The sequence below is a fragment of the Colobus angolensis genome, unplaced genomic scaffold (assembly GCF_000951035.1).
Source record: "Colobus angolensis palliatus isolate OR3802 unplaced genomic scaffold, Cang.pa_1.0 Scaffold75, whole genome shotgun sequence".
NCBI lineage: Eukaryota > Metazoa > Chordata > Mammalia > Primates > Cercopithecidae > Colobus > Colobus angolensis.
In genome coordinates this window covers 1,889,763-1,912,166 of record NW_012121265.1, presented here as the reverse complement: position 1 = coordinate 1,912,166, position 22,404 = coordinate 1,889,763, and the positions used below count along the sequence as shown (strand labels likewise).

Here is a 22,404-nt window from a genome sequence, read left to right as displayed (position 1 = left end):
AGGGAGGCAGGGAGGCCCCCAGAGCTACGCGGGCGGGGCTACGGGGACCCCGGGGCAGCCGGGGCGCAGGGCGCAAGGTGCACGGGGCCGAGCGTGCAGTTTGGGAAGTGGCACAGTTGGGGGCGGCGGAGATCCGGGCAGCGTCCTGGGGGTTCCAGGTTGGGTCGCCAGATTGGGCCCCCGACGGCGCTCGCGGGCGCTCTTTCCAGGGAGCGCAGGCGCTCGTGGGGACGTGCTTGAGGCAGGTGGGCCGAGGCTGGGGCGCCCGGGGGTGTCCCCAGATGCCGGTGCGCGCAGCTCCCTGACTCACCCTTCTGCGGCCTGTGGGGGCGGGAGAATGGGGGTCCCCGGCCGCCTTGGGTCCTCACCGCGCCCCGCGCCCGCAGCGGAGCCCCGGAGACATGGCCCTGAGCGAGCTGGCGCTGGTCCGCTGGCTGCAGGAGAGCCGCCGCTCGCGGAAGCTCATCCTGTTCATCGTGTTCCTGGCGCTGCTGCTGGACAACATGCTGCTCACCGTCGTGGGTACGTGCGGACAGGGCACCCCTGCCCCGGCACCCCAGTCCCGGCGCCCCTTCCCCGGCACTCCGCTTACCCCAGCGCTGTCCCGGAGCTCCGCCAAGCCCCGGGAAAGTTGGAGAACTCGTTTTGCAAAAAAGACATCCCCTCCAGGCTGCCGCGCCCGGGCTAGGAGGAGCCGCTTTGGTGGCTTCGCTTTCCTGATGCTCGGGTCAAAAACTGTGACATCCGATAAGACCCAGAACTTATGTTTCCCCCTGATAATTTCCCGCATCCTCTTGCCTGCTTTCACTGCGATGAAAAAGATTTCTGTTCCAGAAGAGAAATTCCTAAAGTTCAAAATTACGTGTTAGAATAATTATTGGGCTACTTGAAAATGCAGGTTAATAATTTGGTGTAGTACCTAAAAGAGCAAGTTTCGATCCCTTACTCCAAAAAAAAGGCATTCAGGTATATTGTATTAGTGAATGACTTGAGATGGAAATATTTCAGGAACCATTGCAAGAGCGATTTGAACAATGTTGGTTTTATTCTTTTTCCTATAATGGAATTTTGAAAAATTAAATAATTGAAATTCAGATCTCTTAATTAGGCCCATTAACAGAGAAGGATTTGGCATGCATTTCCTTAAAAAAAAAAATCCCAGTTTTTAATGAATGAAAAAAAAATCACGACTCATTTAGACTGCAAGTGGTGGGAGCTGTTTCCTTTCTCTCCATTTGCAGGTTTTCTCACAGAGGTTTTCAGAGCATCTGATAGGTTTCATCTCAAGGAGTTATCAGAGTTGTGGAGCTCATCCCTGTTCAGTACCAAGGGTATTAGTTCTGCTTAGGCTGGAATGCTCCATTGGACACATGTGCTCACAGCTTCCATTATATGTTTCACAATTTAATTTGTTTTTTTGTTGTTGTTGCTTTTTGTTTTGTTTTTTGTTTGTTTTTTGAAACGGAGCCTCACTCTGTTGCCCAGGCTGGAGGGCAGTGGCGCAATCTTGGCTCACTGCAACCTCCACCTCCCGGGTTCAAGTGATTTTCCTGCCTTAGCCTCCCGAGTAGCTGGGTTACAGGCCTGCGCCACCAAAGCTGTCTAATTTTTGTATTTTTATTAGAGACAGGGTTTTGCCATGTTGGCCAGGCTGGTCTTGAACTCCTGACCTCAGGTGATCTACCCGCCTCGACCTCCCGAAGTGCTGGGATTACAGGTGTGAGCCACCAAGCCTGGCCTGTGTCACAGTTGTGCTTTTTCCTTGTGAAAGTCTTAGAAATTCTTAAACCTTACAAGTTGTAGGAAAAATTGCAGATTCCCACTCACATAACAGAAGGATGAAGTGGGCTTGTTGCAGAATTTCCAAGTTATTACTTCCTGCAGGTTAATTTTTTTCTAAGACACATAATGAATGTAGTTTTCTGTTTCCTTGATTCATTCATTTGAAAGTCTTTTGAGCCTCTCTTTCTTAGAAGCACAGGTTGACCCCAGGTCAGCACTGTCTTGACATCAGACCACATTTTGCTTTTCTGAAATATTCCTTGAAGGAACAATGTGGAAGAAACCCACAAATGACAGAATCTGTGGGAGCAATCAGTTCAGCACAGCAGCTGCCTTTGAGAGGAGACAGTCTTCAGGGCCGTTGGGGACTTGGTTCTTTCTAGTGAGCTAAGGAAAGTGAACTTGCTGTAATGTCGTTGTAGACATCTGGCACAGGGCTCCTGTTTTTGGGGTAGACCTGCAACCTCTCTGGATCTCTTCTGGCATTTGACACAACCATAGTTTTGTTGTTGTTTTTGTTGTTGTTGTTGTTTTGTTTGTTTGTTTGAGACAGAGTCTCACTCTGTCGCCCAGGCTGGAGTGCAGTGGTGTGATCTTGGCTCACTGCAACGTCCACCTCCGAGGTTCAAGTGATTCTCCTGCCTCAGCCTCCCAAGTAGCTGGGATTACAGGCGGGTGCCACCATGCCCAGCTAATTTTTGTATTTTTAGTAGAGAGAGGGGTTCTCCATGTTGGCCAGGCTGGTCTCGATCTCCTGACCTCAGGTGATCCACCCGCCTTAGCCTCCCAAAGTCCTGGAATTATAGGTGTGAGCCGCTGCTCCTGGCCGATGCAACCGTAGTTTTTTGCTGACTTTTTTTCCTGGAGAAGGTTTCAGTGTGATCACCATCTTGCCATTCTGCTCTCATCCCCAGTCCCCATCATCCCAAGTTATCTGTACAGCATTAAGCATGAGAAGAATGCTACAGAAATCCAGACGGCCAGGCCAGTGCACATGGCCTCCAGCTCAGACAGCTTCCAGAGCATCTTCTCCTATTATGACAACTCAACCATGGTCACTGGGAACGCTACCAGAGACCTGCAGGAGGGGCCGCTTCATCAGACTACCACACAGCACATGGTGACCAATGCATCCGCTATCCCTTCCGACTGTCCCAGTGAAGACAAAGACCTCCTAAATGAAAACGTGCAAGTCGGTCTGTTGTTTGCCTCGAAAGCCACCGTCCAGCTCATCACCAACCCTTTCATAGGACTGCTGACCAACAGGTAGGGCAGACGACTTTAGTCAAAGAGTTTGATATTTGTATCAGTCCTAGCTTATGTCCTTCCTGGAATTTTGCCTCTTATTCATTGGTGAGAGTCTGGAAAATCCATGGTGGGTGAGCTGGGGAAAACCCAGTCTCCTTCTCCTATGTCTCTGTTCCCAGGTAACCACAATTTCCTATTCTATTCTCCCTTCTGTTGCTCAACAAGTAAGAAAATATTAAAGAAGACAGAATAAAGAGAACCTCTTTTACCGAGTGGGAGGACTTTGGCCTGTCTAAATGCCAGGTTTCATAAGTGCGTTTGTCAGAATCGCCCTTGGCAGCAAGGAACTCTGCAGCCGCCATGGCTGTCATCCTATTTTAGGAGCCATGTGGCCTCCTCTTGCCTTCTACCTCAGGCCATGAACTTCTTTGTAGAGAGTCAAGGTGTCTTCTTTTGGAGCTGGCATGTTAAAGGCTCTCATAGATACCAGGTAGGGAGTGTGGGAAAAGGTCGGACGCACTGCTGCATAGTTTGAGCTCCAAGCTGATGCCAAGGTCACGGGCTGTGTTCTTCCCCTCTGGTGGTTACATAGCCATGTCCACGTGCATGAAAGGAAGAGAAATGAGGCTATTGTCTGGATAATCCAAGCTGCCTAAACTAGCTTCAGATGAATCAGGCTGTTCTAGATTTTTTTGAACCCACATTGTTTGGAATAACTGTTTACTTCTCCACTGTTGGTGAAGTGTTTGTTCTTCTACAGCTGAGGTGGACCAGTTCTGCCTGGTCCATGGGCGCTCAAAGCTCAGGACAAGGGTTTTGCAGCTGAGAAGAGGAGGCAGGCCCCCAAGGTGTCAGTGCAAGGAGTGGGAGCTGGTACAGTTGAGTGTTGGTGGTGGGCTGCCAAGTGCACAGTGTAGCTACCTAGGTGGAAATTATATGTGTAAGGCATACCTATTGTTAAACATCAGAAATGATGGGGAGGGGTGTGCCCAGAGTGCTACCTGCAGACCAGGCCCAGAAGCAGGAACAAGGACTGGACTAGCAATGGAGGAGATGGTGGCGGGGAGAGGGCGGAACTAAGGAGACAGGGGAAACCAGGGCTGGGCTAGGCTATAAGAGGCCCCAAGTGCTGGGCTGAGAAAGGAGTGGGATTCTGTGTGGGGCAGTTGGGAGCCATTAGAGATACCAAAGCCAAAGAGAATGAGTGAATCAAGCACAATGTTAAGCAGGGTAAGTGGGCAGGGAGCAGGGAGAACTTCGCATTTCCTCTGCCTTTGGCATGGGGAGTGGGGCGCAGGACTGGCTACATAATTTGTGGGGTTTAGTGCAAAATGAAAATGTGTACCCCACATTCAAATATTATGAAACACTTCAAGGTGGCAACAGAGCGTTAAAGCAACCAAGCTCTGAGAGCAGATCCCTGTGCGACTCTAGGGTTAGGGGCACTGAGAGCTGAGGAAGCCTTGGGTGGTGGCTGGGGCTCAGGGAGGGGACGGCAGATCTGGCCTTCCACCAGCACAAGTTGCCCTTGGACACGTGGAGCTTGAGTCGGACAGGAGCACTTTCTCAACATCTGCAGTTTGGTTTTCTGGAACGAAGGGTGCCATTGAATTGATTTCAACAATCTCAAGCCACGTCCAGCCCTCTAGTCTGTGCAGAGCAATATTCTAAGGTTGCTACATAAAATATGCTAAGCAAATTAACCCAGCGAAGGGCTGACTGTGAGCCCATTAAGAAGGTGACATTCAGTGGCTCCTCTGTTCTCAGGAGAAAACCCAAACAGACCCCAGTAGTTGCAGGATTGTTTTCTTTCCTTTTTTCAAGACTAAGAATGCTTCTTAAAATGCATCTGGTATAATTACAGAAAATAGCTCAGGGTTTTGTATTCTGAGAAAGCAAACAGCTCAAATACTGTATGTGAAAATTGAGGACATTATCGTAATAATGCCTTGCCAATCACTTGGGTGGAACGTTGCTAGCTGTACAGTGTAATACTTAGAAATTTGACTGAAATGATGTGAGTACTCCAATCTTCCAAACGCAAATGGCAAATGAAAAGCTTTTTTAAAAATCCCATTCTTATTTTTAATGCATTGCTTCTGTCATGGGGAAGAAGCTTGTCTGAAACCAGTGAGCCCTTTCCCATGTTAAATACTCCAAAGGCTTTGAGGCTGTAGCCACACCAGGCTCACGTTTGGGACTTCAAAAACATTGTCTTCCATTTTGTGACTTGTGAAATTTAGTCTGTTCTCATGGTGAGTGATGCACTTTGAAAGTTATCTGGAGCAAAATCGTAATCCCCAACTGTTTTGCCCAGCTACCCAGCAAATTTGAAAATGATTTTCTAGTACTGCCTGGTAATATGGAAGGGCAATTTTTTTTTTTCTTTTCTTTTGAGATAGAGTCTTGCTCTGTCACCCAGGCTGGAGTGCAGTGGTGTGATCTTGGCTCACTGCCACCTCCTGGGTTCAAGCAATTCACATGTCTCAGCCTCCTGAGTAGCTGGGATTACAGGCGTGCACCACCATGCCTGGCTGTTTTTTGTATTTTTTGGTAGAGATGAGGTTTCACCATGTTGGCCAGGCTGGTGTCGAACTCCTGACCTCAGGTGATCTGCCCACCTCCGCCTCCCAAAGTGCTGGGATTACAGACATGAGCCACTGCGCCTGGCAAGCAAACACATTTTCGTATTGTGATCCTGATTTGTGATTTGTCTCATAATTTCCAGGCCCAATAGCTATGAATCTGGGGACTGGGCAGCTCTTCTGGACACTCCAAGATTCTGCTTCCCACCACAGTTCAGATGGAAGCAGAGAAGGGACAAATGCATTCCATTTGCCTTTGATAGTCTTCAAGGAGTTAACCTGTGAGCCATTGCAAACAGTCTTTTGATGTAAACTGTGCCAGTCACATCCTCCATGAGCAAGATGTATGACTCAAGTCTTCAGTGTTGTAAACAAATGTGTTTAAAAGCTTTTTAAAATTGGTTAATATGTTTCTGATTAAAGAGTAGTTTAAAATATGGAGCATCAGAGCTTGCAGAGACTTTTCCCAAAAGCTTTTGGGCCAGTCCTAGCATTTTATAGGCAAAGGAGTTTGCAGTTGAGGAGGAGAAAGCATTTACCACGACAGTGGCGGGACTGCAGCCACATGTCCTGACTGTCCGGTTTCAAGCTTTGTTCTTCCCCGCTTCCTGTTCTTCTTCCCACCTGCTTACAATTATACAGCTTGTACTTTTAGCTACTAGAAATAAAGAATGCAGCTCAAAATCTGTCTTTCTTGCACTGACTTGGGCTCTTCCTGGTTGTACCAGGCAGAACTGCTGAAGACCCAGTGAGTTGCTGATTGCTATTTTTAATCAGTGAGCAGAGAGTTTAGAAGAGATCAGCCTGATTTCTGTGGACATGGACCCTCCCTGGTCCTGGAAATTTTCAGTCGTTTTCCAGTCCCTGATGTGAACTGGTCCAGCCTCGTGCATCCCTAAAGATGTGTGGGAAAGCTGCCTCTAGCCAGGCTGGGCAGAGCTATTCTTTTCCAAAGCTGCTTGTTTCAGAAGTGGGACCCACTCTGAATCGAGACGTTCTACAGCGCACCACACCATACTTGGACTCCCCTATTCACAGTCATGATGGTGCCGTGCGAGTGGCTTTTGTGGGTAGGAGGCACAAAAGGTAGGCTGCCTGTCTGTTTGTTTATTTATTTATTGAGACAGACTCTCGCTCTGTTGCCCAGGCTGGAGTGCAGTGGGGCTATCTCGGCTCACTGCAACCTCTGCCTCCCAGGTTCAAGCAGTTCTCTTGCCTCAGCCTCCCAAGTAGCTGAGACTACAGGCGCATGCCACCACACCTGGCTAATTTTTTTTGTATTTTAGTATAGAGATGGGGTTTCACCATTTGGCCAGGCCTGTCTCGAACTCCTGACCTCAAGTGATCCTCCCGCCTCAGCCTCCCAAAGTGCTGAGATTACAGGCGTTAGCCACTACGCCCTGCCCCATCTGTTGTTTTTAAATATTTGATAAGTTCTCACACCAAACCTTGAAAATACAGAGTAACAATTCTTGGGTTCATTTAGCTGCTAATAGGATGCACATTCTTCCTGTTTCATTTGTTATTCAGATACTATATTTCTACTGAAAATATATGACCAGATAGGTAGCAAAAAACCTTTGATTTGGGTGTGTGTAGTGATCACCTGGCCAATAGCACACTTTCCAACAAAGCTTGAGGATGCTGGGTTGACCTGATTTCCATGTTGGAGCCTCTTGCCTCTCATTTTATAATTCTGGCTGAACTATTCATTTCATGAGTGCAGTTGTGTGCAGGTGGTAGCAGAAATTATACTAGTGATGCTTGGTCATCATTTGGTCTAAGAAGCAAATTTTAGATATATATGTACATAAGAGGAATGTTTCAGGCAAATGAACAATGGGACAACACGTTCAGATTTCTCTCTTCCCTCAGTCAGGTAATGATGTGGCATTGTGGTCTTGCTTAGCATAAGGTTTAAATAATAGTTGCATCTTCAGAACCGAAAGATATTCCACACCAAACGACTGGCTTGGGAAAGAGTTAACTTCATTGCTGGGGACCGTTTCCCTTGGCTTCCTCCTTAGCTTGTCTCTCGGTGGTCTGCTTTTTATCAAGCCAGAGTCAGTGGCTTAATTTATTTCCATAGTTACTTAGTGTATTTGAAAGCAGTTCTTTTTCCTTGCAAATCTTAGCTAACATCTGAACGACAAGGAGGAAGCTACAGGGCATGAAATCTCTATGAAATCTATGGTTTTATTTTATTTTATTTTATTTTATTTTTGCTAGCTTCAGCCAGTGGGTCTGAAGTGGGCTTTGTAGGAATAAGCAGTGACCTTTTCAGCTTCTCTATGGACAGGGAAACCAGCTGTTCCGAGAAGGGATCTCCCATCCTGGATGTGGTTAGGATGGTAGGCAGGGTTTGGTGAGTCTTTGCTTCTGAAATCAGAGGAAACTGGCTGTGGAATTAGAGCATTCCTAGGAGAAGCAAAGCCTCCGTTAAGCTGTGTGTCAGAGAACAGGGCTCACGCCCAGGAAAGAGAGAAGTACGTGCTCCCTGGAACTCTCTGGTAGCTGAAAAAGACAAGCAGGACCTAAGAATTTTGACAAGCGAAATCGAAGAATTTTATTTTATCTACTAAATGATTGACACACCTCCTACTGTATCCAGGCAAATTGAAAATATCAGTCCATTTACTGACATTCGTTTACTGCACACCTTTTAGGAGTGCGTAGGGATCACCGGAAGGGAGCTGTTGTCTCTTGTTGCATCTGGTGATAGTTTGCACCCTTTGGGGCTCCGTAGTCTGTATCCTTTTTGTAATTTACCAGGGTAGAGGAAACTATGGTTTTAACAATCGTGAGAAGAAAGCTTGCATTAGTCTCCATGGCAAGGATAAGCTAATTATTAACACTAGAGAAGTATTGTCCTCACTGACCATTTCGGGACAGACGGGGTTTCTCCACTGACTAAGTATATATAATTAACATAACTTTTGTTGTTTTACATGTTGTTCTAGGGATTCAATATATGATTTTTAGTCTTACTCAAATTGGATTAACTGCTTCGTGATGCTCTGTAGAGGATGACCGTGGGCCAGGATGACATTTGGCTAAAGGTTTGCCAAATCAGATCTAGCTCTGCTTAGCAATACTTTAATTGAGATGGCCCTGAAATGAGACAAGGAGGGCAACTCAGACACAGATTGTGACTATTGTCAGTTGAGTTTCTGTCTGTTTAGGAGATACTGTGGGGAAGCAGAAAGGGTTTGGTCCTTCTGCCCACCACTCAATGACTAGGGGCACTGGACGACCCCCCTTCTATGGCGGGTGCTTGAGGGGCCAGAAGAGTTTGAGGGCGGAGACCCAGGAGCTTCCCAGGGTGTCTTCTTTGCCTTGAAGCCGAGCTCTGGGGAAACATGATGCCCATGCTTACCACCGAGCAGCCCCTGCAATGGCTTGGCCTGTGTTGAAAGTGCAGGCACAGGTGTCTCCGGTACCGAGAAGGCGGCAACATGAGCCTGGTTGTATCTGAAGCCATCGGCTTGCTCTGCAGCCAAGGGTGAGCCACTCTGTCTCTGAACCTCAGCTTTCTCATCTAAGGTGAGGGTTTGGACTGGCTAGCCCCTGAGTTTCCTTCTAGCTTTGATGTTTGTTTATTCCATACATGCATTGTTAAAATCCCAAAGAAAATTAGAAAGAAAAACAGTAACTGCAGTGTTTCTAAAGAAAACACAGGGCCGGGCGCGGTGGCTCAAGCCTGTAATCCCAGCACTTTGGGAGGCCGAGACGGGCGGATCATGAGGTCAGGAGATCGAGACCATCCTGGCTAACACGGTGAAACCCCGTCTCTACTAAAAATACAAAAAACTAGCCGGGAGAGGTGGCGGGCGCCTATAGTCCCAGCTGCTTGGGAGGCTGAGGCAGGAGAATGGCGTGAACCCGGGAGGTGGAGCTTGCAGTGAGCCGAGATCTGACCACTGCACTCCAGCCTGGGCAACAGAGCAAGACTCCGTCTCAAAAAAAAAAAAAAAAAAAACACACACATTCCCTCAGATGGTAAAAAAGAACCCTCTGTGGACACAAAGGCTGTGGTTCTCAGTGACACTGTGCACCCTCCATCCCACGTGCTCCCGTGTCCCCGCCCAGGTGCACGTCAGCAGGGTCCAGCACGTGTTACCACACTCAAGGTATGCCCGTAGCCTTGGATTTGGGGTAAGTAATTCACCTCCCCGAGCCTCAGTGTTGATCATCTGAAAAATGGATAAAACCAGCTACCTTCCCTTGGAATCTCAGGCCACCCAGCTTGCTGGTTGGTTCCCTGCTTACAGTCGTGGGAGTGTCTGAGTCTTCAGGTAGGGAGGGACCTCAGTAGCTTCCAGCCCACCCCAGCTGTGCCCCGATGGATTACCTGGCTGGACTGAACAGTGGGCACAGTATGGCTGGTGGTTTGGGGGTCACAGACAGGGGTTGTCACATTTTATTGAGTTTTGTCCTGAAACCACCCATTGCTTCTGCCTACAGTCTGGGAAAGGGCCACAGATGCCTTATTTGGCTTCAGGGATGTCCCTGCAGTCTGAAAGGTTCCATATTAGAGCCTTATAAATAGCCAAAATGAAGAACTGGTGAAAGAAGAGTGAGGCCCCTAATTCCTACAACTTTGACATGTACTGTACTTCAATGACTAGGTTTTCCAAATATATGTTGAACGGTGGAGAAGCCTGTGTTTATTCCAGGACAGTCAAGAAGATTGTCATATGCCTGTTCTTTCGTGGGACAAACTGTAGTTGCTGAAAATAAACTGCCCGTGAGTTCTCCTCTCTGAGCCTCCTGGACATTTCCTGATTCGGTATCCCACAGTGCCGTGTGAGCCCCCGGCGTTGGGTTTCTTTCGTCCACATAAATGAGGGGCACAGAGAATCAGCTCTGGGTGGGCTGAGACAGGAGAAGCTGCCACCCAATGGCCATCTGAACTGCAGGTCAGAATCCTGGCATCTTCTCTGGTTTACCCAATTTGCTTGGAGCCCCACTTTGTGAATTACAAGCTCACCTCTGTTCACAGCAGGGGAATCTTTGTATGGTTTGTGGGAGGGGCCTGACTCTCTGGGAATTGGTCATGCTTGTGAGTTACTCTCTGTATTTTTGGTATTTGGTTTCTGGATATAGGTGAAGCAGTTAAAAAATATTTGAGTATATTCAAGAAAACTTTTGGAAAGATTCTATTTAATGCCGTTTGGGTACCAGAGGAAGTGGTAAAGTTTACAAGGAAAAGCCATGTGGGAATGGCCCAAGTGAAATTAGTCTGATGACATCTGATAAGTAATAACAGATGTCATGATGTCATGCCTCAGTTTCCTCATCTGTAACATAGGGAGGTGAAATAGGGCCCTTATTAAATCATGACTAAATCTGGCAGGTGTAAGTGCTGGGATAACTGAGTTTAAACTTTAAATGAAGGCGATATGATTATGATTTTTTTTTTTTTGAGACAGAATCTCACTCTGTCACCCAGGCTGGAGTGCAGTGGTGCGATCTCAGCTCACTACGACCTCCCCTTCCTAGGTTCAAGCAATTCTCATGCCTTAGCCTCCCAAGTAGTTGGGATTGCAGGTGTGCACCACCAGGTCTACTCATTTTTTTGTATTATTATTTTTTTAGTAGAGACAGGGTTTTGCCATGTTGCCCAGGCTGGTCTCGAACTCCTGAGCTCAGGTGATCCACCCACCTTGGCCTCCCAAAGTGCTAGGATTACAGGCATGAGCCATCATGCTCAGCCGATTACAATTTTTTTTTATTAAATCCTAGAATGGAAGAACCCTTCCGGGCTGTGCCCGGAGCTCAGGAAGCTTGGCTCTTCTGCCTTCCTGGATTCATTTGATTCCTCTCCAGGTTCCTGAGGGTCCAGAGCTAGAGACAGAAGAGACTTAGAGATGTCAGGCTCTTCTGGGTTGGAGCAAACCTGCAATTGGACAAGAGCTCAGCCACTGTTGGCTTCCTCTCAAGGCAGAGGGGCTGGGAAGCTGCCTGTACCCTCATGCCCCACCCACAGAGCAGGGACCCAGCTGTCTACTTGATTCAGCAGAAACAGAGGACAAAGAAGGAAGAGAATGAGGGAGGAGATGACATTTCTTAGGCACCTTATATGCTCTATGCACTGGTGTTAACAGTTTAACATCCATATCTCTTTCCGTACTCTAGTCCTGGGAGGTGGGCGGTGGTCTCTCCAAGGGGCTGAGAGGAGACCTCCCTAGATTAAGTGGCAGGGTCAGATGTCCAGCCAGACGTGGCGTAGGGAAATGCCAGGGTCTTTCCACCGGCCCTGTTGAGCTGGTGCCAGAGCCCTAGGTGAGCAGTGGTCTTGCGGAGCAATTTGGATTTTGAAATTTTGCACAGAAAATGAGACTTTGTCTTTGTAGGTTGGCCTCATGGGGTCAACAGGAAGGAAGATCTTAACATTTTGCTTCCTAATGCCTCTTAGACATACTGCAGTCTGCCAGTTGAATCACTTGATGGCCTTTTACCCGAATCATTTGATTGCAGTGGCTCCTTTGGGAGCGCTCTAGCAAAGACTATAATTAAAGGAATAATTTTTTAAAAATGATAGAAATAGGGGCTGTGTATTTTGGATGTGTTCTGGGTTACTTGCCAATATTGTGTTAACATTTATTCCAGAGAAATTTCTGTTCACAGTGGCAGTCCATAAATGTATTCACGTTCTAAGACAAATACAAAAAGGTCACATAGGAAGCACCGAGTATATGAATTTTCAGAAAAGTCCACCAAACACTTATCTGTCTGATCCCAAAGGGTAGCCAGGAGAAAATCAATATAAAGCCTTAAAAAAATAGCCTGCAGTCACCAGATTTGTGTGATGTTTGTGTTTTGCAGAATTGGCTATCCAATTCCCATATTTGCGGGATTCTGCATTATGTTTGTCTCAACAATTAGTAAGTGTCTGGTGTTTTCCTTCTGAGTGTGGGTCTCATCAGGGTGGGCATGGATGCCCATGAGCCGGGAATTAAGAATACAACCTGGGGGCGGGGTGCGGTTGGCTCATGCCTGTAATCCCAGCACTTTGGGAGGCGGAGGCGGGCGGATCACCTGAGGTCAGGAGTTAGAGACCAGTCTGGCCAACATGGCAAAACCCCGTCTGTACTAAAAATACAAAAAGTAGCTGCGTGTGGTGGCATGCACCTATAGTCCCAGCTACTGGGGAGGCTGAGGCAGGAGAATCACTTGAACCCAGAAGACGGAGGTTGTAGTGAGCCAAGATTGCACACTGCACTGCAGCCTGGGCGACAAAGCAAGACTCTGTCTCAAAAAAAAGAATACGGCCTGGGAGGTTCGTGTACTGGCAACAATTGCAGAAAGGAATTAATAGAGAGCTTTTTATGGAACAAAAGCACAAGGTGGCTAACATGCAAATGCTCCACTGGGTTAAGGGGGGCTCCTGAAATGTCCCTGTTTGGTGTGGTTGCATCCCAGTAGCACTGATGTGCGGTCTTGGACCCCTTCTCTCGGCAGTGTTTGCCTTCTCCAGCAGCTACGCATTCCTGCTGATCGCCAGGTCGCTGCAGGGCATCGGCTCGTCCTGCTCCTCTGTGGCTGGTAGGTGTGGAATGCCTGAGTGAGTTCGTGAGGGGCCCCTTGCAGAGTGAGCTGGACTCATTCAGGGAATTCAGGTATTGGTGGTGGTTGGAGTGCTGGGGATTCTTGGAGAAGGTACCCACTTTCCTCTTGGGTTCTGCTTGGTCTTACATTTTAGTGAATCTGACAGGTTTGGGAAGATCACAAGGCTGGCTGGAGAGGGAAGGCAAGTCATGTATTATTCTTTTGCTATTCCCTGGAGCTGGCCTGTTGACCATTTCTTTCCCTGTGTAGGGATGGGCATGCTTGCCAGCGTCTACACAGATGATGAAGAGAGAGGCAACGTCATGGGAATCGCCTTGGGAGGCCTGGCCATGGGGGTCTTAGGTGGGTAAGGCCCCTGTGTAGGCGAACTGGCAAGAGGGGCCTGCCTGGTGCTGGACAGCGGCAGTCCTCACCCCGTGACCCTGTCGAAATTTGCACTGACACAGAAATTCCATTTTTATGTCTTCCTTTGCTGCTTTCATGAAGACTTTGAAAAATGGTAGGAAGAGCCCTGAGCTGGGGGTGGAGGGGATCAGGACTACCGCTACCTCTGCCCCAAACCTCCCTGGGCCCAGATGGAAAACCAAAGGTTGAACAGGATGGTCTGCCAGACCCTTTCCTCAGGAACATTCAGTGAGTTGTAATCAGGGAGAACCTTGCCTTCTGGGTCTGCCTCCCCCACCTGCCCTGGCTGACTTCCCAGACCAGGGGGCAAACATCTTCCCTGAGAGGGATTCAGAGCCTTTCTTTTCCTCTCCCGATTGCCTGCGCTGTACGAGGAGCGAAGTCCCTGTTGACACATTTTCTTGTGCAGAAAGAGTGCAGTGGAAGCAGCCCAGCCCTGGGCCTGGATCTTGTTTCTCTTGGGCCTTTGCTTTCAGGTGACCTTTATAGACTCTTGCCCATTTCTTAGAAAAAATCACTTGGAGGAAGTTACCAAGACAACTGAACTCTAACTGAACAGAACAATAGAGCAGACACCCCAAAACCTTATTGGAACAAAGTAGAGAGAGAAACACAAGAATCAAATAGATGGTTCTAGTACAGGGAGAGGGCATGAGTCCCAGGGGCGGTGTCCCCACTTTCTCTCCCTGCAGTGGGCCCCCCCTTCGGGAGTGTGCTGTATGAGTTTGTGGGGAAGACGGCTCCGTTCCTGGTGCTGGCTGCCTTGGTGCTCTTGGATGGAGGTGAGTGAGTCCATGTGGGCACCTTGCTGTGACCTTGGCATCCGTGCCGGCACGTGCTTGGGCCACACCTGCTTTCTGAAGAGGGGCTTGTCTTTTTTATTTTTATTTTTTAGTTATTCAGCTCTTTGTGCTCCAGCCGTCCCGGGTGCAGCCAGAGGTAAGCGGCCGGGAATGAGAGCCCTGGGGAAGGGGGCATGGTGATGCTTCTGACGCGTGTTTTTTTCTTGACAGAGTCAGAAGGGGACACCCCTAACCACGCTGCTGAAGGACCCGTACATCCTCATTGCTGCAGGTGGGGCTCTGTGGATTTTCTCTGTCAGGGCAATGCGAGTGCTGGAGGCGGGTGAATGGCCGGGCCTGATTTTCGTTTTGCTGCTAGAAATGTTGGGCCATAGAAAAACAGAAAAGGCAAAGAGGCTACAAGTCAAAGGAAATGGTTTTCTTCCACCATTGCTTTCTGACACGCAGCCAAGGCCCTTTTTGTCTTATTTGGGGAAAATCAAAATGGCATATGCTGGACTCTGCAGAGCTGCCGGGTTCCCCAGGGATGCCTGGCTGGGTTTGTTTGGAGCTAAGCTTGCCTACTGTGTTTGCGTGGAAGGCCATCATTGTTTGACCTTGAACTTTCCGGAAGGAGTCCTTGGCCTCATGGCAAGGGTCCCAGGTGGGCAGTCTGACTCACCTTGGCGTGTATGAATAGAAACTGACAGCAGAGCCCCACAGGGAACAGAGGGGCTCCCTTCTTGCAGAGAGCATCCCTGCCGAGCAAACAGGGAGGCCGCTCAAACACCCTTTGGCTAAAGGACATGCTTCAGCCTAGAGGGGCTAAAAGAAAGCACTGGGGTTTTGTGACTCTTGGGAAGGATAATGGTCTGCATCTATCCAAGGGACTGTTCCCCAAGACTGTCCCAGTGGCAGGAGGCTGCCTGCTTTGGCAGGCCTTGGGCTGCCTAACCAGGGACCAGCCTTGTGAAGGTGCTGCTGGGCCTGAGTACCTAGGTAAGCAGACTCTTGGGGTCAGGCCAGGAGAAGGTCTGGTCGCAGGCTGATGTGTTGGTTTCTGGGGCAGCCTGCACTATAGCACTGGACCCAGTTAGGGTTAGATGTGTCTAAGCAGGGCTCCCTAACACAGGTAGGCTGGAAGGCGCCTGGGAGAACTGGGCACCAGTAGTTAAGTTCAGCCTTTGTCAACCCTCAGGCTGGTTGTGTTTAACCCTTCTGCTGCTGGATTTGATTAGGGCAGCAGGTATGTAACCCTGGCCAAGACCCTGTCTATCATGCTTGTTGGCCAAAGGGATGTGGAGCTGGCGTGGTGACTTCTTCATGCAGTGAAATCTGCAAGATGCAGGGGCATCCCAGAGCTCAGATGCTTCTGGAACCCTGGCATCCAAGGTAGGGACAAAGAGGTATGGTAAGGGATGGGGGCTCCAGAAATGTGACTCCCTGAACCTTGCGCACATCTGGGCAGGGCTTTGCAGCCTGGGCCTGTCCTGTCTTGGGCTTCCCTGGAACCTCCCTGTCTAGTCCTTGCTCACAGGAGACACAAAGATGCTACGCAGCACTCCTGGACTGTCATTGACACTTCCAGGCAGCCTCCACTGGGGGAGGGAGTTGAGAGCCAAACTCCCTCCCCCAGAGTGTGGGAGGGGAGTCCTGCCATTGATATGCTCTGCCTTTAAATGTCACATCGAATGAGCAGATCTTTCGTCATGGTATGTGCACCTTCATCACGATTGCACAATATTCTTTGAATTTGTTGTAGCAAATTAGAGGTTCCAAGAGGCACAACACAGGAAGTTCCCAGAACGATGGAGAACAGTTCTGTGGGTCTTTTTCCAGATAGTTCTATATTTACAAAGGGTTCTGGTTAACAGAGTGATCACGAATATTTGCATAGATGCCATTACGTACAGCTGACTTTTGAAAAATCCCCCAATGGCATGCCTATACTGAATGCACCTGATCCTGCTTCGAAAAATCCCCTGACGGCATGCCTGGACTGCATCCACCTGATCTTACTTGGATTTTCTGGCGTTTCAGGGTATCATTAGAAATGCCCATGTTTATTGCACAGTAAAACAACAGATGCGAGAGCCTCAGGTTGCCCCTAGACTGTGTGTGGTCTGGAAGTAGCCTGGCTGCTGGGTGGCCCCAAGCAAGCTATTTCATTACTAAACTGTGCTCCCTTTCTTCATTGATAAAACCATAATTGGGTAGGTTAAACCAAAGGATCTCTAGGGCTGCCTCCAGTCCAAACTTTGTCTCTGGGATTCTAGCTGTTTTAAATAAGGACAACGACGACGATGATGATAATGATGATAAACAGCCTTTGCTGTCCTCTTGATCTGTGATTTATCCTTTACTTAATGGAAGTAGGAGTTGTGGTTATCTGAGCTGTAGGCGCGTGGAGTCTAACTGTGTCTGGAAACGAGAGAGGAGGCAGAAGCCACTACAAAGCCCTTCCCTCCCTTACAGGCTCCATCTGCTTTGCAAACATGGGCATCGCCATGCTGGAGCCGGCCCTGCCCATCTGGATGATGGAGACCATGTGTTCCCGAAAGTGGCAGCTGGGTAAGGACTGGGGTGGGCTCTTCTGATTCAAGAGTGTTTGTTCCCAGGGCATCCCTGCTGAGTTGCCCTTACCGGGATGATAAAGTGATTGCTTCTGTTTGACTCTTAATGGGGTCATTGCTTAGGGCAGCCTTGGGGTCTGTTTGTTCTCTGGTTTATCCATCATCCCTGAGGGGTGCAGAACTCACACAGACACATCAGATCTGGGCAGAAATGAGAGGAAAAGTACAGTCAGCATCTTCCCCTGTTTTGGAACTGGACTAACTGTACAGCCATAAAATTTATGTGAAAAAGACTAACAACAAACTAATTGTTAAAAGGATTAATTCCTAAAAAGTGTTTTTAATTTTGAAAAGTAATACATGCTTATTATAACGAAATCAAAGTATGCTGATTGAGGAAGTAAAACATTTTTAAATTTCATGCTCATCTTTCCCCCTCCCCCAGCCCATCCCCTGTGATATTTGTTGTTAACAGTTCTATGTCTTTTTCTAGAGGGTTCTGTGTTTACCACCCTATTGCATGAAATGCCTAAAAATCCAACCAAGTGAATTTTGCCATTTACATCACTGTGTGACCTCTTGTTTTTCCTTCATGTAATTTTGTGGCCGTGTTTTCATGTCAGAACATGTAGATTTACTTTTTAAAATTAATTAAATTTTATTTTTTATCAAAGTTACACATGTACATAATTGTAAGTCAAAGATAAAAGAATTATAAGGAAAAACAGCTGTCTTTTTCCCATGCCTCTTGATCCCCAAAGCCCTTCAGATTCCATCACCTTCAACTCTTTTAGATCTTTCTTCTGCTGATGCCCTTATGTCTCTTAATAATATGTGTACACCCCCGACTTTTTTTTTTTTTTGAGACAGAGTCTCACTCTGTCACCCAGGCTGGAGTGCAGTGGCACGATCTCCATTCACTGCAACCTCTGCCTCCCGGGTTCAAGTGATTCTCCTGCCTCAGCCTCCTGAGTAGCTGGGATTACAGGCGCCCGCCACCACACCTGGCTAATTACACCCCGTTTTTTTTTTTTTTTTTTTTTTTTGAGACGGAGTCTTGCTCTGTCGCCCGGGCTGGAGTGCAGTGGCCGGATCTCAGCTCACTGCAAGCTCCGCCTCCCAGGTTTACGCCATTCTCCTGCCTCAGCCTCCAGAGTAGCTGGGACTACAGGCGCCCACCACCTCGCCCGGCTAGTTTTTTGTATTTTTTAGTAGAGACGGCGTTTCACCGAATTACACCCCGTTTTAAAAATTTTTCCAATTTCTGACATTGTCCACCAGCTTCCTAATACAGTAGATGAGGATTATTTAATGCTGTTGCAGCACCACATGAAAATATCAAACAACCAGCTCACACATTTTCCCACCTTCTGTCCTCCCCGAATAATTGCATTACAGCTTCTTGTTAGACTGGCATTCAGCACTGACATTAGTGTGACTGGGTAATTATTGCTCACAGCTGACTGAGCTATTTAGGAGACTGTGATTAATTTCCTTTCTTTTGCAAATTTAATTTTCCTGGAGTTAGTTGTTGCCTTGTCCTTTCATTTTCTTAATGTTTTATGTAGTGTTTATGAATATATCCACCAAAGTTTCTGGCAAAGGTGAAAAGTTCTCCAAATGCAGTCAAGTGTTGGCAAACCTGACCTTTCTGCGTATTGGCTCGTTTGTGGATGTCTATCCTAGGTCTTCAGTCTAGACTTTCCTTTCCCATCACCCCAGCATCTTCTGTGCCTCTCTTCTGTTTCCCGTATTCCTTGCCCTTGACTGACTTCCTCATTATTGTAGAGCACAGCCTCCCACAGCTTCCTGAGAGAGTGTGCGTGGCAGGTGAAGGTCTCTGAGACCCTGCATAGTTGCAGATATTTTACCCTCATCCTACACTTGGTTGACTTTGTCTGCATGTATAATTCTTAGTTGGAAATCATTTTCCTTGGGAGTTTTCAGGCCACTGTTCTGTTGTCTTCTAGCGTCCAGGGTTGCTGTGGGGGAGGCCAGTGTTGCCCTCATTCCTGAGCCTCTGTAGGATCCCGAGGGACCTTTACTTCTTCTCTAGATTATAAAAGTCCACGTTGATGATTCCCAGTGGGGTCTGTTTTCCTCCTCTGGGCTGAATACTTGTTTAATCAGCCCTTTCACTTGGGGAACCCCATGTTACAATTCCAGGGAGACTTTTTGTATTATTACTTTAATGAATCCCCCTATTTTCTCTCCTCTTTTACTCCAGTTGGCTGAATGTTAGACTCCCTACTTTTATTCTTGTAATTTCTTGTCTTTCCCCCTTTCCCTTGAGTTATTCCTCTTCATCTTTTAAACTGCCTATTGAGTTTTTAAAATTGGTGCTATCATATCTTAAATTTAAAGAGCCTTTTGTGTATACCCTGAGTGTTTGGGGGTTTTTTGATGAGGTGGTTGTTATTGCAATAACACCCTCACACCATTTTCCTGTTTCAGCCTCTTTTGTTGCCCCTGGTTGCCATGCTGCCTGGGGTCCCTGAACCATTCTGGTTAATTTCTCTAGAGAAACTGTCTCCTGCCAGAGTGAAGGCTGGAGTGCTGGGGGTCCCACTGCTCTTAACACAACCTCTCCACCTGCTTTTGTGTTGACAGCCCCTTCTCTCAGCCCCACCTTCACAGTACCTGAAGCTTCAGTTCCTTTCTGGCTGTGAGGCTCAAAGGCTCTTGCCTTTTTCTGGCCTCACCATGTGCAGATGGAAGATTCCAGCATTCTCTGTGCTGTCCTCTGCTCGCTTCTTCCTCATACTGTCCCTTCTCCTCTCCCACACTGTTTGTCCTCAGGAAGGTATGGGGGCGGGAGGAGGGTGGGCTGTGTGTCTAGAATTTTCTTCTATTTCTTTGCTAGCATTTAAATGGACTTTGAGGTGGGTGTGGAGAAAAACCTATAGATTCAATCTGCCGTGTTTAACTGGAAATGCTTTATTCTTTTTAATGGTTGCATATTGTTTTATTGTTAAAATAAAACAACGTATAACTATTGAAATCCTGAGTCAGTCCCCATTATTGGGCATTTGGGCTCATTCTGTTGCTAGAAAAGGGGTCTCAGTCCAGACCCCAAGTTAAAGTTTTTGGAAATCACTCAGGAAGGAATTCAAGGCATGTCACAGAACACAGTAGAAGAGACAAGTTTATTAGAAACAACTCTGTTATTAGAAACAAATCAGGGCGTCTTCAGAAAGCACATCTGGACTTTCTGCTGTTGTAGGAGAGTGTCCTTGTACGTATCTTTAGGCTGTTTCCTTAACCTCTAAACATCTCATGACTACGGGTCATAACTGGCAAGGAACGTGCTTTGCTAGTTGTAAGATGGAGCTGAGCTTAAAATGGCGTAACTTCTGCTTCCCTAACAGTTCCAGTGTTTGCCATTAGAAACCATATGGCAGGCTGGGTGTTGGTGGCTTATGCCTGTCCCAAAGCGCTGGGATTATAGGTGTGAGCCACCGCACCCGGCCCTCACTTTAATTTATTTTTACAAATTCCTTTTTTTTTTTTTTTGAGACAGAGTCTCACTTTGTCGCCCAGGCTGGAGTGCAGTAGTGTGATCTCGGTTCACTGCAACCTCTGCCTCCTGGGTTCAAGCGATTCTCATGGCCTCAGCTTCCCCAGTAGCTAGAACTATAGGTGTGTGCCACCACACCCGGCTGATTTTTGTATTTTTAGTAGATATGGGGTTTTGCCATGTTGGCCAGGGTAGTCTCAAACTCCTAACCTCAGGTGATCCATCTGCCTTGGCCTCCCAAATTGTTGGGTATACAGGTGTGAGCCACCACGCCCAGCCACAAATTCTTTATGAGTGAAATTGAACATGTTTTCATATGTGTATTAGCCATGTGTATTTCTTTTACTATGAATTTCTTATGAATATACTCTGCCCATTTCTCTATGGAGTTATTTGTCCTTACTGATTTTATGTGTTCTTTATGTATTAAGATAATAATCTATTACCACATGTTTTATAGATATTGCCCTCATATTATTCTATGTCTTTTGACTTTACAGACTTTTATTAAATGGATTTTCTTTTTTTAGCCACTCAAATATTTAAAATGCCACTAGTCAGGTTTAGCAGGCTTCCCTTTAATGTCATTGTCATATCAAGTCAAGCTCAGAAAGGCCTTTCCCATGCCAAGCTTATTTTTTTAATCTCCCATGTTTTCCCTTAATACATTTCTGATCTGTTTTTCACATTAAAATCTTGAACCTATATGGAATTTATTTTGTCCCAAGGCATGTGTAGGAACCCAGTAGTTTTGTTCCCTGTATGGCCAGCCAGTTGTCCTAGGACCATTTCTGAAGTAGTGGATCTGATTCTTCCCATTCTCATCATTTTCTCAAGGACCACAAGTTCTTGGCTCTCTTTCTGGATTCCCTCTTTCATCCCATTGATTCACTTGCCTTTCCTGTTTAGTTACTGTAGCTTTAGAATGTGGTTGCAGATCTGGAAGGCTAGTCCTCCCACACACACCTTTTTCTTTAAGAATTTATCAACGGTCCTTCCTCTCTAGGAATTTATGTGCTTTTTATAGTCCTTTCAAGGTACATGTGGATAGCTTCAGGTGGAGACTTTCAGTTCTGAGTCAAGCAGACATTTTCAGTGTCCCCAACCCTTCTTCAGGTGACCTTATTCTCTCACAGGCATCCAGCCCTGGGGAAGGGCGGTGTCTTGCCAGGAGCTGCCCCCTGGCTTAGATTTTCCCTGTTCTGCCTGCCTCTCTGCAGTTGACCTGGCCTGAGTACCAGTGTCTTTGGGTTCTGCATTGAGTTGCTATGCTCTTTCATTGAACAATACCTAAAAAGTTCCAAATGGCCGGGGGAGAGGGGGTGAGGATGGAGAGAAACTGCTAATGGGGTGTGAGGTTTCTTTGTGGGATGGTAACAATGTTCTGTAATCAGATGGTGATGATGGTTGCACAACTCTGTGAATACACTAAACATCACTGAACCGTGCACTAGTCAAAAGTTGAATTTTTCTTTTTTGTTTTTGAGATGGAGTCTCAGTCTGTTGCCCAGGCTGGAGTGCAGTGGCACGATCTCAGCTCACTGCAACCTCCGCTGCCCAGGTTCAAGCAATTCTCCTGCCTCAGCCTCCTGAGTAGCTGGGATTACAGGTGCCTGCCACTGCACCCAGCTAATTTTGTGTTTTTAGTAGAGCCAGGGTTTCACCATCTTGGCCAGGCTGGTCTTGAACTCCTGACTTCATGATCCATCTGCCTCGGCCTCCCAAAGTGTTGGGATTATAGGCGTGAGCCACTGCATCCGGCCCAAAGGGTGCATTTTTAAACCATGTGAATTGTGTCGTAAAACAAAACCTAAACCAAGCCTGACATCAGAAGAGGTATTCAGTGAAGGAGGAAGGATTCTTGGAACTAAACAAGAATGTTTCTTAGGCAGAAAATTTAGCTCTGAACTCCCTAGCAGCCAAGATAAAAGAGGAAGCCC

The 22,404-nt window shown here is 47.3% G+C and overlaps 1 protein-coding gene across 1 annotated transcript in view; it reads left to right on the top strand.

Moving 5' to 3' along the window:
- Positions 1-297: 297 nt before the first annotated feature.
- Positions 298-22,404, top strand: part of SLC18A2 (solute carrier family 18 (vesicular monoamine transporter), member 2) — a 39,121-nt gene continuing 17,014 nt past the window's right edge. The window contains exons 1-9 of the mRNA XM_011927805.1: positions 298-522; positions 2,697-3,048; positions 12,444-12,502; positions 13,080-13,163; positions 13,437-13,529; positions 14,285-14,374; positions 14,488-14,531; positions 14,606-14,666; positions 16,850-16,945. Coding sequence (XP_011783195.1) covers positions 402-522; positions 2,697-3,048; positions 12,444-12,502; positions 13,080-13,163; positions 13,437-13,529; positions 14,285-14,374; positions 14,488-14,531; positions 14,606-14,666; positions 16,850-16,945 — 1,000 coding nt within the window. The 5' untranslated portion in view covers positions 298-401. The remainder of the gene's footprint in view (positions 523-2,696; positions 3,049-12,443; positions 12,503-13,079; positions 13,164-13,436; positions 13,530-14,284; positions 14,375-14,487; positions 14,532-14,605; positions 14,667-16,849; positions 16,946-22,404) is intronic.